This window comes from Centroberyx affinis, unplaced genomic scaffold, assembly GCF_046629955.1.
Source record: "Centroberyx affinis isolate AG114_WGS23_722 - 3 ecotype Tasmania unplaced genomic scaffold, CSIRO-AGI_Caff_v1 ptg001146l_1, whole genome shotgun sequence".
NCBI classification, from domain to species: domain Eukaryota; kingdom Metazoa; phylum Chordata; class Actinopteri; order Beryciformes; family Berycidae; genus Centroberyx; species Centroberyx affinis.
In genome coordinates this window covers 100191-119985 of record NW_027279680.1, presented here as the reverse complement: position 1 = coordinate 119985, position 19795 = coordinate 100191, and the positions used below count along the sequence as shown (strand labels likewise).

Below are 19795 nucleotides of genomic sequence, written 5' to 3'. Positions count from 1 at the left end.
TTCAAATCACTTCTATTTACAGTTTCCGTAAAGGATTACAGTTACCATTTTTTATTTCTTGGTAATCAGATAACGGTAATCCAGTTACATGCAATCTGTAACTCCACCAACTGCAACAGAATGTGCATGTACTAAATAAATCTTCGCTGCATTTAAATCCTGACCCTTGTGAGCTCGTCACTGGAAGCTTTTAAGCTGCAAGATGTCTGTCCGGCTTAACTGTTATCTGAAGAGTTGGCAGTGCAAAATACAAAATACAAATCTGGATAGTGCGTCGCTGAACGCTGCTGTTACCTAACCTTGAAAGAAAAGTGTTTGCCAGCAACATAGCAGTTCCGAAGTCGTCATTTGTTTCTTTTACTGAAGAGCCTCTCGTCTGAGTTTTGCCGCGGAGTCTCCATCCTACAACCCAATCAGTGCTATTCTGTTAGTGTGAAATGGCCTCCATTAAAGTGTGACTGCATGGTTCACTGTCTTTCTCTCTCCCCAAATCTGTCTCACTCTCTCTTTCACTCCTTCTCCCAATGTCCCTCTCTCCTCACACTCTGCCTTCCTTTTCCTTTCTTTCTACCCCTCTCTCCCTCTCTCCTCTCCTCCCCTCTGCCTGTCTCTCTCTCTATCTCTCTCTGTCTGTCCCTCTCTCTTTTCAGTTTTTGGATCAGTACCAGTGGCAGCTTGCTCGCTGATTATGGAAGCTTTTATGTTCCACTTAACAGCAGGATGGTTTGGGCTGTGTGTATGTGTGTCTCTTGGCTGGACACAGAAGAGCATCACCGTTGCTGCCCCTCATCCACCCCGCTCCTGAACCCTCCACCCACCCACACACACACACACACACACACACACACACACTAACATCAGCCTTTATTAGGCCAGCTGTGCCTGACCGCCTGCCTGGCCCTTCCTCAAGTGGACAAAAACTGTCTGGCATTCAGCCTGTCCTTTGATGGCCAACTCCAAATAGCCATATCAAACAAGCATAACCGCAAATGGGACCCAAATCAGGAGAGGAATAAGACTTAATGGAAATGTTAACAGCGTAATACCCGTAGCTGCAAAGGCGAGGCTCTAAGTCCTGACTAGGTCATTTGGTTGTTAAATGGTAATTGTGCGCCATCCAGCGAGGGTTTTGTTTTTCTCCAGAGTGCCACATTCGTGAAGTCAGCTCCCATCTCTCCTGCCTCTCGCCATCTATTCCTCCAACAATGCACCGCTCTCACATCTGACAGAGACAGCAAAGGAAACTCATATAGGAGGAATTTCACTGCCTCATCACCCTGTCCCACTTTCTTTCTCTTCTTCTCTCGGTTTTTACATAACAAAGCGTTTCATAACTTGCCAGATTGTCAAGGAGCCACACTGGCTCTCTCTCCTCCTCCTCCTCCTCCTCCTCCTCTTTCCTTTCTCCTCTCCCTCTCTACCTCCTCTTAACCATCTCGCCTGCATCAAACCTCCCCCCCCCCCCCACCCTGCCCCCTTCTTTCATTCTGCCTCTCTGCCACTCTCCCATCTCCTCCCCCTCATCTCCTTCCTGGAACCTTTCCCTCCCTCTTCCTCTTCTTCCCTCTCGGTTTTCATGTCAACTTTTGTTTTTGTTTTTTTTCCGTATCCCGTCCCATCCACGTGCCTCCTGTTCCTCCGGGAGGGGCAGATGAGCCGCGGCGGGGCCGTGCGAGGGCGGGAGGCGGTCCTCGTGGGAAGGAGCCACGTCGCATTTGTGCAGAAAGCATCAGGCAGCGTCCTGCGCATCCTGGCAGCTTCACGCCAGCCGCGTCCCAAGGGGCTTCCTCCCTCAAATTAGTTTGGCTTCTCTGGAGCAGAAGGGCAGAAGGGACCTGGATTGGGGGACCGAGCTCTATCTCTGTCACACTCCCTCTCTCTCTCTGTCTTTCTCTCTCTCTCTCTCTTTCTCTCACACACACACACACACACACACACACATTCTCAATCTGCCGCCTTCTATTCTGTCACATTCATTTCCGTCTCCTCCTGCGTCTTTCTTTTTCTGTTTTCATTTTCCTGTCTCTCCTAATCTCTTTGCTCGTCGTCGTTCCTCCCTCTCTCTCTCTCTCTCTCTCTCTCTCTCTCTCTCTCTCTCTCTCTCTCTCTCACACACACTCTCTCTCTCTCTCCCTCTCTCTCCCTCTCTCCCCTTCTATCTGTTCTCTCTGTTAACTTCTCACTGCAGTCTGATCGGTTTGCTACTGCAGCAGAATTTTCATGGGTGGGACCTTATTGCAGATGGGCAGCTTCACGATCCAAGCTGACTCTCGCTGTCTGACCCTGTCTCTCCGTCTCTTTCTTCTCCTCTCTCTCTCTCTTGGTTTTTTGCTCGTTCTTTTTTTTTTATATATCTCTCCCTCTCACCTATTCTCTCTCTTTCATCTCTGGCTTTTGTCTCCCCTCCGTTGCGCTCTCGCCTTTTGCCATTAGGATTCACAGCCTCTCCTTCCTCCCCGTCGTGACTCCAGACAGTTTGTGCGTGCCGGGGTTGTTAGTCTTATGAAAGGTGCAGGGCAGCATCCTGGGTTTTGTTTTCTTTTTTGGGTTTTTTTTTGTGTATGACGAGACTGGCAAGGACGCAATGTAGAATAGTCTTGAAACAAAAGTATTCATGTCTCTGCTTGCTTGTTGCGTGAAACTGCAGCAGATGTGTGGGAAAAGAAGATAAAAGATAACAGAACTTTACAAGTATACTGGCAAAGTTCTGTCACCTTTTATGCATTTTGTTGACATTTATTCATACTTTTTAAATAATGCTCAGTCATCAGTCATCATTCACTACACCAGGGGTCTCCAACCTTTTCTTCAAAGCCTTTCTAACTATAATTCATCAAATTCAAAGTCCCTCCTGAAGTAGCTGTGGTTCTTCAGCCACTCACTTCTCATCATTTAGACTTGTAAATGTCAGTGGGTGCAAGATCAGTTGACATTTGCTGCAGTTAGTCACTCAAAGATAAAATATTCAAACAGTGAGGCTACTTCATTTCTTCCGAGTTGACTTGCCTTGACTTTACTGATTCATAATTGCAGCGTTCACTGAATATGAGCAGAATTCGGCAAAACCTGATAGACGAGAGCATCTGTGTCTCTCTTTTATGTGATTCATTTGCTTCATCGCTGTAGCTATCTTACTTCAAGTTTACAGATTTATAATATGTAATTATAGCAGAATGATTTCCCTAGAAGCAGCAGCAAAACTGTAGAACAGAACAGAACAGAATTCATTCCAGTTTGTTCCACTTTCCTATTACTGTATCCCCAGCCCTGCTTTGTTTATACCAGTCCTCAGAGAGAGCAGCCCAGCTCGGCTTAGATTACCCATCAGCTTTTAGTGTTCCTACCAGAGGTCAAGTGGAAGGTTGTATCTAATGAATCGCTTGGCTTCTCCCGGTCACCCACAGGGTTTCTGGGCGAGATGACGAGCCGAGCAGGGGCTCAGCGCTCATCCACAGAGTTCCTGCATTAACCTTTGACCTTGTGTACATGGCCGGCTTAGGGAAGCAACGATGACACGGATGATTTAGACTGCCGATAACCGATTTACTGATGGACAAAAAAGTTTGAGATACAACATCCCTCTACGTGTGGAAAGGGAAGAAAATCAAGTCATATTGCTTTCATCTCTGACAGTTTTGGTTTTTGATTTCATTGTCGATGAAATTTTCCACTTCTGATACCCAGTTTTATCCTGGTATTGGCCTGAGGTCCAGTTCCAGTATCTGCATCAATGCATCACAAGAATTGTTCCTTCACATCACAGTGTTACCTCTGTGTCTCAATGTGCAATCCCTCTCTATGAACTGTAGGCCTATTTGAACTTACAAACATTGTTATTATTTCATCCATCCATCCAAAAATACCATCCTTCCAAGTTTCACTCATCATCTCATCAGTGACTTGTAATCACAGATGAGATGATGAGTGAAACTTGGGAAGATGTAGAAAAGTGGTGATTTTTTTTGTTTTTTTGGGTTTGAGGCTAAACCAGCAGATGGTGTGAGTGAACACTTTCCCTCGCAGTAACTGTGAATAATAATCTGCAAGTATATTTATACACTGACATGTCCTCATCAAATAACAGAGATGGTTTGATTGATTGATGGACTTATATAAGACTTTGGACCTAGAAAACAACAAACAAACAACAAATGTTGTCAAATGAAAAAGCAACCAATCCAGATGATCATTTGAGAACAACTTCTTGTATGTGGGCACATTCCCTCTCCTAACTGAGGATGGCATCTTTCCAAAGCTTTCCTCAGTAACATTGTGTTTGTTCATCGCTATTTAACTTTTGAAAAGAGAGAAATAGAGACAGAGAGAGATGAGAGGTGATATAGGTCCTGAGCCAGGATCGAATTTTACACTAGCCCAGCGAGGATATGGTTTGAGTCTTGGGCTGCTGAGCCTCAGAGGGCCCATCTAAGCTGAATTTCTCTGTTTGAGGTTGGAGTTTGTTCAGCCTCAAGTTGACCCCCATGTATTTTTCAAGATGCAGAACACGTTTTGAATGTTTTTCATGGGCGGTAGGGTAACGCTTGAGGTCTACGTAGACTTAGAAAAACATAGACGGTTGCAGCACGGTGACGTACAGTAGGGACCCGGGTTCAAGCCCGTGTGACAGCCAGCATCCGCCCTGCTGAAGTGTCCTTGAGCAAGACACTGAATCACCACCGGCTCCAGGTGCTGCTGCTCTGTATTTGACCCTGACCTGCCGGTGTAGGACGGCAAGAGAAAAGAGAATTTCCCCTCAGGGATCAATAAAGATCGCATTATCGTTGTTGTTGTCTATTTCTGGAGGAGAGTTTCATCTGCATCTCTAAGCTCGGGGAAAGACTGTAGGCAGGGGGCGATCTGAGGTGAGGGAGAGTGACGATGTGCAGTGAGAATTTGCTAAAAAATTTCAAGAGATAATCCCTTGGTAACTAGATTTTAGGTTAAATCTGCAAGATGTTACCTTTGAACTAATTTCTTACCTGACTAATAGGTGTAATTTTTTCCAGTGGGTGTAAATCCATCTCTCTGTCATCTAATAGCAGCTTCAGTGCGATAAAATACTATCCTGAAGTTGAAAAAAACAATGCTAAGAGCTCTCCTGACAACATATATAGTGTGTCACGCACCCACACACACACACACATACACACACACACACACAGAGCAACAATCACATTTGCACAGGGAGAGCTTAAAAGCATTGTGTGAGAGCAGAAAATCAAAGTTCACTTAGTACTGGTAATGAATGTCTATTGATTTAAAATGCAAATCATCCTACATCATTATGCCCCTGAATAAACCCCCTCTATTCTCATTAAACTGCTGCTTCACTGCAAAACTGCCACATGGTCTATCGAAATCTCACACTGAACCAACTCATTTGCTCCGGTTCTACTTATGAAACTTAAGCCAGAGTTCAATCAGAACAGATAATAATGATTTTTTGGAGGAAAAAAGACGAATGTAGTTTATTTTGGCACCAAGTCCCTGCTGTATGTTGTTCCCTGCTCAGCTTAATTTAACGGCAGCCACTTCCAAGAGCAGGGACTGATCAGTTTCAAGTAACCACACAGAGGCAGCAGAGCCCACAGGTTTATACTGGGTTAGTTGTGGGATTAAAAAAAATGTTTGCAGCAGAGCAGCAAACAGTTGGCAGTGAACTTAAAAAAACGTTACAGCAGTGAACACATCAAGAAAGTGAAAGATCTGTTAAAGGGGAATAAATACGCATCACTCTTTCCAAAAGCTGTAAACTGGAGAAGTAACCCTTGAATTTGTGATGTAAAATCTGGCTCTGTTTCATAAAGAGTGAATAGGGCGCTGACTTGACCCATAAGATTTTTATGTGAGTTCTTGCACCCAAATGAGGATTAAATTCTGGTTCATACCTGTTGGCACGTGATTTTACATCCCAGTGGCATCACAAATTCAAGAGTTCCCTCTCTGATTTTGAAATATGAATTCTTAAAATGGGTGGCATTCCCCTTTAACAAAATAGATCCCAATGGTTATGATAATGTTTGGAGTTTTGTGACTATTTAGAAAAAAAGAGGCAACATTAATCATAAAAAAACATACTGATCTTCCTCTTCCTCCTTCCTTCCTTCCAGTTCTTCCCCTACGGCGACGCGTCCAAGTTCGCCCAGCACGCCTTCAGGACCTTCGACAAGAACGGCGACGGCACCATCGACTTCAGAGAGTTCATCTGCGCGCTCTCCATCACGTCACGAGGCAGCTTCGAGCAGAAACTCAACTGGGCCTTCAACATGTACGACCTGGACGGAGACGGCAAGATCACACGGGTGGAGATGCTGGAGATCATCGAGGTATCGGAGCGGAAGAGCAGTGGTTCATCTAGATTTAGACACTTCTAACCTAAGATCGTCATTACAAGCATGTGTTTCGCAGCCAAGCTTTGTTCAAGCCTACAGAACTTTACTTTAAATTCTAGTCAAGATCTTAAGGTTTCCAAAGATACCAAACATGACATACTGAATTACAGGGAAATGTGTATAAAATGATGCACAAGACATCTAGATTTTTCCACTTGACGTAATGGTGCAGCTATAAAAAAAAATGGTGTCTTGGGTTTTGAATATTTTTTTATAACTTTGAAGCTACTTAAGGGCAAAGTTAAGGGGAAACTCAGGGTGTAAGGGGTTAAAAGTGTACCAATAATAGCAGCACAAGTTCTAGATATCAAGTTTATTCTAAAACAAGTTAGTATCGGTATCAGAGAATATCAATAATGTTTAAAATAGATTACAAAACATAACAGAAAACAGTGTTGATTTTCTGTCTTTTATTCTGTCTTCTAACCCTAACACATACAAGATGTTAAATCTCTCTAACAGATAAATGGATTATATCAATATTTATTTCTCAGTCAACTTATGGTCAAGTTCATGTTTTTCAGTGAAAGTCAGTTTGCTCTATATTTAACGTTTGAGGTATCAGTGCGTTCCTTGACCATATTATTTTAGTTTGTGATATTTCATGTTATTTTGAAGGCTCCTCTGCCTTATTAGACAGCATACAGCGGGATGTCATGATGCGGGTCACGAGCCGTCACAAGCACACTGCGTGCTGCTTAACCTGCTGAGTCACCAGGGTACAGCCGATTAGAATTTTTGACTCTAGTTAAAGGTCACGGACCAGAGGGCAGAGTGCTGAGCCTGCATGGGACGACATGACTCTGATTATTCATAAACACGAATCATACAAAAACAAACATCTGCAATGAGAAGCAAAACTGTGTACTTACAGCAGACTCATCTAGAATTTTGAGGAGTTTAAATTGCATGAGGAAGTGAGACAAACCCACACACACACACACACACACACACACACACACACACAAACACACACACACACACACACACACACACACACACACAAACACACACACACACACACACAGTTTTCACACACATCGAGTTTTCTTGCTTGAGTTTCTTCCAGCAAACATTTGTTCGATTTATTAGATTTTACTCGAGTCCAGTTTGGGAAATTTATGTTGATTGAGGGAGTGATACGCACACGCACACACACACACACACACACACACACACACACACAAATTCTGTTGTCGTCCTTTTTAGATGTTTGCTTTTCTGGTATTTTGCTTGAGTTTCTTACAGCAGACATTCATTAGATTTTACTCAAGTGCAATTTGGGGAATTTATGTTGAATGAGGGAGTGATACGCACACACACACACACGCACACACACATACACTCTCAAATTCTGTCGTAGTCCTTTTATGTCTGTTTTGCTGGAGTTTTCTTGCTTGAGTTTCTCACAGCAGACGTTAATTAGATTAATTAGATTTTACTCAAGTACAGATTGGGGAATTTATGTTGAATGAGGGAGTGACACACAAACACAAACACACACACACACACACTCAAATTCTGTCGTCGTCCTTTTTAGATGTTTGTTTTTCTGGAGTTTTCTTGTTTCCATTTCTTACAGCAGAATTTACTCAAGAAGAATTTGTGGCATTTATGTTGCTTAAACTAGTGAGACACACACACACACACACACACACACACAAATTGCCCCATAGCCGGTATTAGATGTCTGTCTCGGGGTGTTTTTCTGGTGTTTGTTAGTGTGTGCGTCCCCTCTCTGCCTCTCTCTCATCTCTTTTTCTGCTCGCTGATCAAAGCTCAACCCTGCCTCCTCCTCCTCCTTCCTCCCTGCAGGCGATCTACAAGATGGTGGGCACAGTGATCATGATGAAGATGAACGAGGACGGCCTGACGCCCGAGCAGAGGGTGGACAAGATCTTCTCCAAGATGGATAAGAACAACGACGACCAGATCTCGCTGGAGGAGTTCAAAGAGGCGGCCAAGAGCGACCCCTCCATCGTATTACTCCTGCAGTGCGACCTCCAGAAATAGGCGGGAGGGCGAAACGAGCGCTCCGCCAGCCGCCACGGACTGCACAGAAAGAATTTCATGTTCCATTCAGTTTGCAGCTAATTTCCACTGAAAAAAAAAATGCTTGGACTACCTTTCAATGGATCCGCTTCTTGTGTTTGCAACACTCGTGTGCATGAGAATGTTATTTGCTATAAAAAGATCTACACATAACATATAAACAGTGTGCGAGTGCAAGAGTGCGGGTGCACACTCACACTACAGACACACACACACACATACACACACACATACTCACAGTATGTGCACACACACACACACACAGACACACACATCTCACTACATATTTACACCTCGCACAAATATATATATATAGATATATAAATATGAATATATATATTTAAATTATTTAAAGATCAACTGCCAAAATGTGAAGTGTGCAAAGTATTTTCCATACAGTTTCATTCTACTGGAGCTTGCGCATCAGTGATGTGCTACGTTGAATTTGCCGCTACTCTATTTATTGTTCCAAGTTTACTGATGCTAGCTATACGTGTTTCATAATATTGAGTAATGTCAACTGAACCAAATTCCTATGATAATGTATCTGCCTCCAATAAAACACTCAATCCATTCTTCTAAAAAATTAGCTCTGGACAGACGGAGAGATGGATTAGCGTTTGTCCAACTTTTCCTTACAAAACATGCCTGTACTGTCGGTAAAACTGTAAATGTAGTTAATTTGCATGCCTTTAGGTTCTGCCTTAAAATCTCCTCATTTTGCATCCCGTAAGATTAATCGAAGACGGAAAGCCTTATCAAAGAGATGCGGTGCCACTTTAAAAAACCGCGAGAAAGGATTTTTACTGAATAGGGAAAAAAATCACATTGCAGTAGGTCCTTCTACAAGTATTGTCGTATGGGATGTAATTTTTGTGATCTGTCAAGACATTTTATTTTGACTGCTATAACTGTGGGAGCATGTTTCCTTGTAGATTAGCTGTAGTATATGTTGCTAAGAACTAATTCCCTGCCCCCGTGCATATAAATACACTAACTCATCAATCTGTTATTGAATGAGTAGATATTGAATGTGGAGGATCTGATGAATCCATCATTCTGAACCACAATCAGATAAGGAGAACTAAATTAATTAACAATTTTTTTTAAACAGATTAAATTTGATTGGAAGCAAGTGAGATCAAACGATTAAATCAGGATTCCTTGGAGAAATGAATGGATGCCTCCCAACCAGAGGTAGTGAATGGCTTAAATTAGCTTAGAAAGACAAGAAAAAAAGTAATCTACAGTGGAGAGATTTTAAGAAAATGTTATCAAAGTTAGTTTTAACCTATGTCACCGTCACACGCATGTTTTCCAGCGAGCATACAGGTTGCATATCAATAAGCTGAATTCAGAGGGGATTTTTTTTTTTTTTTACACTCTTTGAGTGTAAAAAAGAAGAGCAGGAATAAGGCCAGTGCAACATTTTGTGGTAGACATCAAACACTAACTCACTCCTGTTTGTCTTTTTCAATGGAAGTAAATGAGTGCTAAGAGCAACGTATAGTGAGAGAAGCAGTGAATGGCATTTCATCACACACTGTAACTAGACGACAGCCCTTAAAGCCATGTGTTTAGTAGGTTGGACAATTCGCCCTCCCAACACTTCAAGTATTTCTCTCTCGCTCCTCTTACCGATCAGTCAATCTTTTTGTACTTTTTTACTCCCTTCTCTCACATATTGTACACGTACTGATGCATACTAAAATGTAGAGAAGTTCAGTGTTTCCTTTCAAGTGTGGTACCCTCCTGAAATGATTTGGAAATAGCCTGTAAGCCCAGTTGTGTCTGGAAATAGTTAATAATAAGATAATTAGTAGTGCCACAGACCCTTTTCCACCTGTAGAAACACTCCTGCAGGTTGATAAACTACTGTGCCCATTGTTTTATGAGCCGTTTGCATACTTGGGAGGCTATATGAGTCGTCATATTCATAATATACCGCACTGCAATAAAGCCAATAGCATACCAGTCCATCTGTCAACAGCGAGGCTTCTCCCAGTCAGTTTGTAATCTGAACTTCTTTACATGAACATCTTTGGCCAGAAAATGTTTCTAATTACAACTCTGTTATTACTATTGCTATTACGATCAAGATACCAAATGTAAGCATTGGCAACCGTGTACAAGGATTCTTTTGTAGCATGTATTGTGTCCCCGATGACATGGCTGCACTACTCCCTGTGTTGTGATTTAATCTAATAAAAGGAACTCTATGGGCCGTTGTCTGGTCTGGTAACTCCACTCCACAAACTGGAATCATCTGCTCAAGCTCTTGCTGTACTTTTCCATCTGGACTTTAGGTAGAAAGCGTTGATACACATCAGGCATTCATTTGCTGATAATGGGTACCTAGAGAGTCAGGGGGTCCCCACATTTTTCATGTCAAGGACACAATAAACAGACATTTTCCCATCTGAGAGGACTTGTGGTTAGATGTAATTTAGTCCAGACTTCCCAAACTGTCTTATATATTACTTATTTTGCTGGGAACTCTTAGTAATCTCACCAAGGACACCTTAGGGGTCCCAGGACACCACTTTGCAAGCCGCTGCACTGAGCCACACAGAGAGTACGGCTGCTCATGTAGCTGTGATTCATAACCACACAGCAGGTCTAGCCATGGCTCACACCTCACAGCTCTACACCTGCATTGTCTTACAGTCTAAACAGGGAAATACAACAGCTATCTGATTCCAGCAAAGGTGGAATCAGATAGCAGGTCGATACCAGGCTAAAACAGGGTAGCAGCATCAGAGATTTAATGTTATATTGAAATCTGATATTTAGAGCCACATTTAACAGAAGCAAAGTAACTTTATTTTCTGCCCTTTTTCACTCATGGAAGCATGTTGCATCTTTTAACTGGGGAAAATAGATGTTAGTTTCAATCATTGTTCCTCTGCCCCAAATAAATAGTCAATTTGTCCAATACTTGAAAGTTTACTAGTTTACTAAAAAGTTGTACTGATTGAATGCTGTTCTCTGTTCAACCACCAGATGTCACTGTTGGAAAAATACTGGCAAATACAGGCAAGTTTGTAGATAGAATACACAACTTTAGTGAAAAGTTGTTCATCACACCTAGGCATATAGCACAAAACCATGTTAAGCAGTTGTATTTCAGATGGAGTTGTAATACATGACCAGTGACCTCCTGGTGACAATTCAGTCCATCTTGTCTTCTATATACAGAGAATTGCTGCAGGGGAAATGAGTGTGACACAGCCAGCTGTGTTTACCCATAACAGCCCTTCGGCACCAAACCTGGACTCATTGATTATATATAGGGTTCATGAAGAGGCTGAAGCTCTCACAGAAGAACTACCATGAAAACACGCACAGCACTGCAACAGATGAAACTCCAGGGACTGCATCATAACACATAACATGCGATTTGAAGCTTCAGGCAAAATAAGAATATGGCGACCCACGGCCCTGCACAAATGGGGAAATGCATACTGTCTATTGATCTAAAAGGGTTCACATAGAGGACAGTGTTTCCACTTCAGTACATTCACACAAGGACAGCAGAAAAAGCTTTTATAAAAAGGAACATTTATTTTACAGAGAAGATAAACTTTACAAACTGAGCACTAATCAACTGATGATTTCATACCATTCATTGCAGACCATGGTTGGCTTTAAATTAAGATTGTAGAGTATGGGAGAAGTGACAAATTCAAACAGGCCAAACAAAAAGACTGTGAAACAATGAACTCTGCCAGATTTTAGTAAGTTAACCATGGTGGCAAACTACAACCAGCCACCAACCAAATATTGGTAAAACTTAGTTGCTGTTGGCAAGTCTGTCTGGAACGCTGGTTGCCAACCGCCGTTAAAGACAAGAAGAAGAAGAAGTCTGTCTGATCCATCAACCACTTTGACAGGCAAGCAACCACCATTTTGAAGCCATATTCTAAAGTTGGTAGGTGAATTTTGACTTGCAGCAGTCACATACAGCAAATCTATCCAACATTGTCACACATATTGGATGATTGATGGAAATAATAAAACAAAAACTGGTCTAACTGAAAATTTGTCTGACAAATTCGTAAACATCATTGGCATAAAAACAGGCAAGATCTGAATTTGAACAGATGGAAAAACGCACATTCTGGGCATAGAGGTGAAAGGGGAACAGACGTGTTTTCCAGGCGGCTACTTCGGAGGGTCTGTGTTGATGCCGTATTTCTCTTTTAGAAGCTTCAGCTGTTCTTCTTTCTTCTTTGTGTCCATTTTCTGGAAAGCCTGCAGAAGATTAAGTAAAAGAGAGAAAAAGAATTAGATCAGGTAATATTTTTTCCATCTACAGATAGATATCTTCCAGCATATAAATGTAAATCTAAGTGCATTACCAGCCAACTAGTGGGGCACAAATACTGCACTCTGTATTTTAAAAGGACATTATCTTCCTGAAGATCTCCAATCAAAGGGAAATGATTGCATGGGGACACGTGTTAAGAAATAGCTTCTAAAGACTTATTTCTAGTGACTGTAGAACTGTAATTTTCTAATTTTCGAGGACAATCTTGATTTTTCGTGGCATTTATTTACTCATTTTTCCATGTGACTGAAAAACTAGCATTTAAATGCAGAGCGTTTCCACAAGGCGTGGGAACCTGATGATTGCCCTTTGACCTGACCATGCCTACAGATGCTGTAACAGTCATACATACTCTGTTGGCGTTGTAGTAGAGGACGACCAGGTAACGGTTGCAGACATTGAAGCCCGACAGGTGGTCACAGGCGTTCTTGGCATCAAAGATGTCCTCATACACCACATAGGCTGTCCCTCTTGTTTCTGGTGTGTTCCCTCTGAGAAAAAGGAAAGGGAAATTATTACAAGACCAATACTGCAGTTTCCTACAGGTCCCTAGCAGAGGATCAGACTGTGTGCATGCAACAACACAACAAGAGCTTTTAGTGTTGTTGAAGCAGTTTAGAAGATCTATTTTAAGGTGGAATACTACAAATAAATGTATGTATGGGAGACACAGATATTGGTGCTTTTGGATCCATGTGGGTTTGCAGCATCTATCACAGCTAATACAGTCTGTTTTGAAATCTGAACTGGCCTTCCCTTTCTGACAATTTTCACAAATCATTATGGCAAAACCTTCTCCAGACAGCATGAATATTATCTGACTAGTTCTGGTGACTAATTATTTCAAGAGCACCATTAATAACTATTTTTCAGTGGCGTTTCCTAACTATCCAATACAAATCCATCCAAAACTATCTTCTCCTCCTAAGGGATGGGAACTGTGACTGATTTCAGTGCTGATTAACCTACCCGACTAACTAATTAATCTAGAAATAGAAAGGTGGTGTGTAGGCTAAAGCATGAACCTCTATTGCATGATGAAATGTGCTTCAAAGTATCAATGTGTATTATTTTAGTCTCAAGTCGAGCATCACAACGGTATAGAAAAATCTTTGCAGCCTCATAAATAGCAGGGTCTGTGTCTATGTGAACACTCCTGCAATCAACAAGTACTTACGTTCTGATTTGACGTATTGGTCCATATTTCCCAAAGATATCATACATTTCCTCAGCTGTGATCTTGTAAGGAAGGTTCCTAATGTACAGGATTCTGTTGACCTCGGGAGGTAATCGTATCTGCAGCGGACAGGAAAAAAACAACAGATGAGTTAAACACATTTAAACCAGACTGGAGGAGTCAAGGACGATAAAATATAAACCTTGGGTAACCAACTGAAGGCAACAAATTTCTATATATGCTCTCTCCTACACTATGCTGAAGCTGTATAATTCATTAGACTGATGTTCATGTCAAATTACGTGATTAAATAGTCCTGGGATGTTTTTGTTATGTAGTGCGAATGTATATTTGCATAGACAGAACTCTATAGCTCTGGATTACCTTATAACTACAATATTTCCACATTTGTTTATATCTATGTTACCAGATGCAGTGGAAAATGAGTTTTGTAGTAGTCTGAACCCTGGAACTTCCCATCCAAAACACAGAACCACATTCATTTCTGTAACAGATTTGCAGTAAAGTTAACTGGCCTAAATAAAAGTAGAGATCCTATACGAACTGCCTCCAAATAAAATGGCAACATTATATTGCTAGGTTAACTCCTCATTGGACTGCAGTTACTTTCAACACATTTCTAAAAAACAGATTCCAGCCTCTATGTGGTTCTAAATTACGTTGTCAGAATAATTTTGTCGGTTTTAACCGCTTTAATACAGTGCAAGTGTGTATCATGTTTTAATTTCGTCAGAGTGATGTTTTCAGTTCGTTAGCCATCTAGCTAACGTTGTGGCACGTTAGCTTCCTAGCTAGCCTAACCAAGCTGACATCAAAATTATGTCCATCGCGAAACATATCTGTCCGTTTGATCACCGTTTCTGAACAACGGTCGACTTGTATGTACTTACATTAGCTCGTTTCGCTGCTTGCATAGCCATGATGAGATATTTTTATGTGTAAATAAGGACACTGAACAATAAACACACAAGCTTTCCAGCGCTTCACGTCAAAATGGCAGCTAGTTACGCAGTAAACGCAGGTCGCGAGCTGGTGACGAACTTCCGCTTCTCGAGCGAACACAGATAGAGATCAGTTTATTTATCCTGAAATAACACTGTCACTTATTTGTACGTGTTTGTGGTGTATGTGTGCTTATTTACAATATAGTAAATAAAATGTTGTTTAAAAAAAAAAAAAAAAAGAGAGATAGAGAGATCTTCTTCTTCTTGGTTTTGACGCAACGACGGCGTGTTGCTGCCCCCTGCAGGTTGACTGTCGACCTCATTCTCTAACTCAGTGGTTCTCAACGTGGGGTCCAGGGACCACCAGGGGTCCTTGAGGGGGTTCGAGGGGGTCCACAGCAAATTGATGAACTGATAAACTCCACCATTATTTCATTAACAAGAGGTTAACACAGTTAGGGAATGTAGAAGAATGACTATTTTGGTCATAGTTTCACTGTTATCTCTCTACCTACTATGGAATTCTGGACAAAATCATATCTAACAATAAAAAAATATCTCAGATTTGGGTCAGAGAGACAAAATCTCATCAGTTGGGGGTCTGTGTGTCCTTGACATGAAAAAGGTTGAGAATCACTGCTCTAACTTGTACCTGCAGATACACACTAGTGCTGCGGAGAAATAGAAGTCCAAGACCATCCTTTGTTATTCCCCAGTCATCCATGCAGAGTATTTGTTTTCAATGTGTAGCCTACACTGTTACTCCAAGCGTGGTCAGGTAGAGGCATGTTTTAGTGTACACAATTCTCTGCTTCACACATTCAATCTGGATATTTTCCAACCAAAACCAGCGCACTTTCCCAAACTTGCCAAGCTTGCATTATCCCATGCTTATCTAGGCTATGGCACTCTGATCTTCCATATGATAATGCCACTAGCACATTCACTCCGTCTGGATATGAGCTGGTACACAAAGAAACCCCAGCACCCTACTTGATGTATTCTATATAGCACCGTTAGTATTTATACTATCAGGCCTGGCTTTAGATTTCCCTTTCTTTAGAGCAACACAGGCTGCAGCTGAATCTGACCACACCACCACCTCCTCTGGTTTTACTTCCCCCACCCACCTAGTGCCTATAACTGCCACAAGATCAGCAGTAAAGACAGAGGTTGTATTAGGTAGCTGCTGATGAATATGAGGGATCACTTCCCTAATGTTCACAAAAAAAATTACAAAAATTGTATAACTTTTGAACTCATTCCAGTCAGTCATAGTGAACCAATAAGCATATGAAAAATTTAGTAGTAGTAGTAGTAGTTGCTGTTGTTGTTGTTGTTGTTGTTGTTGCTGCTGTAGAGATACTGTTAAGACTTTTAAAAGCAGGAAGGGAAAATGTAACTTATGTTGGTGACTTGAGTCAAATATTTCAGTGCTTGTCTTCTTATCATACTTGCTACAGCCTAGGCTTATTTTTTCTTCAATTTCCTCTGTATTTTAACCCCTTGTCCCCCTGTGTCCCTTGTTATTTCTACAGCTGAGAGCAGTTCTTACTAATATCTTTATTAGGACCTTTGCGTCATATAGGTAGGCATCACATCACATGTTGCTGTTTGGCTTTAAATGTGCGCATATCAACTAATAAATAAAAAAAGGGATGTTCATTCTTTTGGCTGGGAACAATCATTAAAAAGCAGAACAAATGTGAGCGTGTGTCAGGTCGCAAGTACATAGATGACCAACAATAGCACAACTTCTGTCAAAAGAGTTGGTAAAATGGTTATGCACAGCAATGATGGAATAACCTTAAAAAGGCAACTTGTGTATTGTTCAACCGTGATTACAGGGGCCATGTAGGATTCAAAATCAACTTTAACTGCACAAGCTATTCTAGTGGTATTAGTATTATGTATTATGCTCATGCCACAGAGTCATGCTCATGCTCTTGTCTATAAATTTTGACTCAACAGGTGATTAACCATACAACGAGTGATATTTTTCCAAACTTGTAAACCCCAGTAAGTGACTGCAGAAAGTGATGTTTTTTTTCTGTGTCTATGTAGAGGAAGGCATGGGTGACATAATTCCTGAGGCAACACTTTCCTCATAACCCCTTCTAAACCGCTTCTTCAAACCAAAACATATACAACTTGAGCAACACACTGGGCATTCATTTATGCCCAGAGCTTAAAGAGTGACTTCCTATTCAGATACGATCCCTTTTGACGCATATCCTATTCACCCAACCACCAACTCAACTACATTTTCTGATCTGTATCTACTTTCCTCTGTTTATACAAAACTTTGTAGACATTCGTCCTCTTATCACATGCCTGTTTGCCTGCAAGTTTATATTCATAGATAATAACACTGATCTGTTCACACTCACATTGTATGCATGCTATTGTTTTCTATGTATCTGATTTATCATAGGACTTATGAGGTGATCACCATTTTGATGCATAAGTGTGGATCTGCACCAAAAAGACACTGTTTGTGTCTATGCATAGTGGACAAGAATATTTACGATACCATCTTACATTATACTCTTGATAGATATTTCCAATACACAGTATCTGGTGTAAAATCTAGTTTTGGGGAAAAAAGAAATGTTCTCATGTTGGGAGATAATGCATCTATATCAATCCTGCCATAACTATGTTCTGTGAGTGTGTGTGTGTGTGTGTGAGAGAGAGAGAGAGAGAGAGAGAGAGAGAGAGAGTTAGAAAGACTATTTCTATATGTCAGCAATGTGTAACTCATATATTTTGATTTATACATTTTATATTGCCTCAACTTGTGTCCTCTCTGCAACATTGTATTGCTTACTTGTTTTACATGGAGTTTATTTTTAATGTAAATACAGTGTAGGGCTACTATTTGTACTATTTTACACTGAATTTATTATTTTTACACACCACACCAGCCTACAGAGGAGGCATCGGCCACCCTTCTTCTTGGGCTTGTTGGCCTCTAAAAATCAAAAGAGGACAGTCGATATACCTCAGTTTATCTTGACAGAAGTCTCTATTAGCTGCAGTGTGAAAGGACTCGTTCACTGAAACAGACTGGACGTTACAGACCAGTATCACAGGCTTAACTGTACTAAATTGCAGTGTTATTCCCCTTCAAGTCCACCAAGCCATTTAGGTACTCTGCCAAATCTTCCATGGGAAAAACAATCCTCCAAGTCACACTAAAGAGTGTAACTGTCACTGTTTGCAGAGGAGGTTGGTGGGTAGGAAAAGTAGAAGCCACTGCTGGAGTAGCCTGGTTAAACATCTTTGATTTCATAGAGTGAAACTGAGCTGAGATTGGGACTTAAATGTCGTTAAGTAGGCTACAACATGTTCAAACTACTGAACTGAGCTGTTGTGTCATTTCTGCCAAGCAACTTCACTGGCAAGCAGAATCACTGAACAGGCCATTCGATAAAATAGTAATGTGTAAAAGCAATTAAAAGTCCAGGGTGACCATCAAATTGTGAAACTATAATTTTTTTTATCCATACACATCACATTATAATGTGATGACATTTTATATATATATTTTTTGCTTTTGCCTTTGTTTTGTGGACGAAAAAAACCCCAACATGTCACCCACTAACAATTGATAATCAGAGTCCATATTCGAAAAATAAAATGAAATATCAAAGTTGTTGGTGTTAATCATAAGCAGTGCATTCAGCAAACTGTGAAACTGTTTATTCCTGACAGGTCGGAAAAGAAAGGCCAGTTCCGGGTCGGAAAAAAACCCCCCAAAAAACCCGTCAGGTTCAACACAGCACGCGTGCGTTTTGGGTAGTTAACGTCAAACACTTTGCTAACCGTTCACGTCAGTTTGCAGTGGATTTTGCCGATATTTGCACTAAAAATATTTTCGGAAGCACATGAAACGATTGATTTTGATTTATCCGTCTAGTACTGAACAATAGGTGATTGGAATTTAACTAAATCTGGAAAATTTCGGCGGCCTGGCGCCGCCGGCTGTGTGGATTTGTTGGGTTAATTTCGCCTAGTGTGTCTATCGAGTTTCAACCGCCATCATCGAGCCGACGACCATAGATCCACCACCATATTCAAGAAGACTGGACAAGACCGCGGGAATAAAACGGGTGAGTTACTGTGTACTTTATGTAAATAATTAACGTTAAGACAAACAGCCTAATTTGCCCACAGTTGGCTTGGCATCTGTTGCTACCACCCGGCGCAACGCTTTCATCGTTTGACCCAACCGACTGAAGTGTCGAGGAAACGCTAACGTTACTTAGCTAGCACCTGACGTTAACGTTAATTGCGTTCAAAAACCCACATTAATATTGTCACAAATCGTGATGTAAACGCTGTATTTTGGGATTATTTTGCTGTAAAAACCCACCTCTATGTTATTAGTAATTAGTAAAACCCACATTATGTTACAGATGAGACAAAACCTTTATGTATCTTGGCCTAGCTAAAATAAAACGAAGGTACTCCTTAGCTAGCTATCTGGGAGTAGTAGGGAAGCAGCTATCCTGCGCTGACTCACAACTTCACCTAAAGCATAATACCGGTTGTTCTAGTCAATGGCCCCATTTTCGCACCATTTTCCGTCATTCCGATTGATTCTAATCAAAATCTCGTCCATTTTGCTTACATAGAGTGACTTGCCTCCCAGGACCGGTGAGTTTGGCTGGAGGTGTATGAAGGCAAATCAATTCAGGTAGGTGTTTTCAAAAAGTGCAAATTGGATGTGAATTTTGTGTATACGTTTGCCAATATTATTAAATTTGTTTACTAAGCAAGTCTCAGGATGTGGACCTAGTGTGTTCAACTGTAAAATGGATCATTCCGTGTCAAATCAACCAAATTTCAGGAATTTCCCCTGCTTAAGCTTTTG

General features: G+C 41.2%; 2 protein-coding genes across 2 annotated transcripts in view; one reads left to right on the top strand and one right to left on the bottom strand.

Annotated features, from left to right (window-relative positions):
- The window catches only part of vsnl1a (visinin-like 1a), a 32702-nt gene extending 24297 nt beyond the window's left edge, over positions 1–8405 (top strand). The window contains exons 3-4 of the mRNA XM_071524087.1: positions 6111–6326; positions 8208–8405. Coding sequence (XP_071380188.1) covers positions 6111–6326; positions 8208–8405 — 414 coding nt within the window. The remainder of the gene's footprint in view (positions 1–6110; positions 6327–8207) is intronic.
- Positions 8406–11983: 3578 nt separating this feature from the next.
- Positions 11984–14974, bottom strand: sf3b6 (splicing factor 3b, subunit 6). Its single transcript, XM_071524095.1, has 4 exons — positions 14863–14974; positions 13952–14070; positions 13127–13265; positions 11984–12698 (listed from the first exon to the last, which is right to left on the bottom strand). Exons 1-4 carry the CDS (start codon positions 14890–14892, stop codon positions 12609–12611), a joined length of 378 nt encoding a protein of 125 aa, XP_071380196.1. The 5' UTR covers positions 14893–14974; the 3' UTR covers positions 11984–12608.
- Between the last annotated feature and the right edge of the window lie 4821 nt (positions 14975–19795).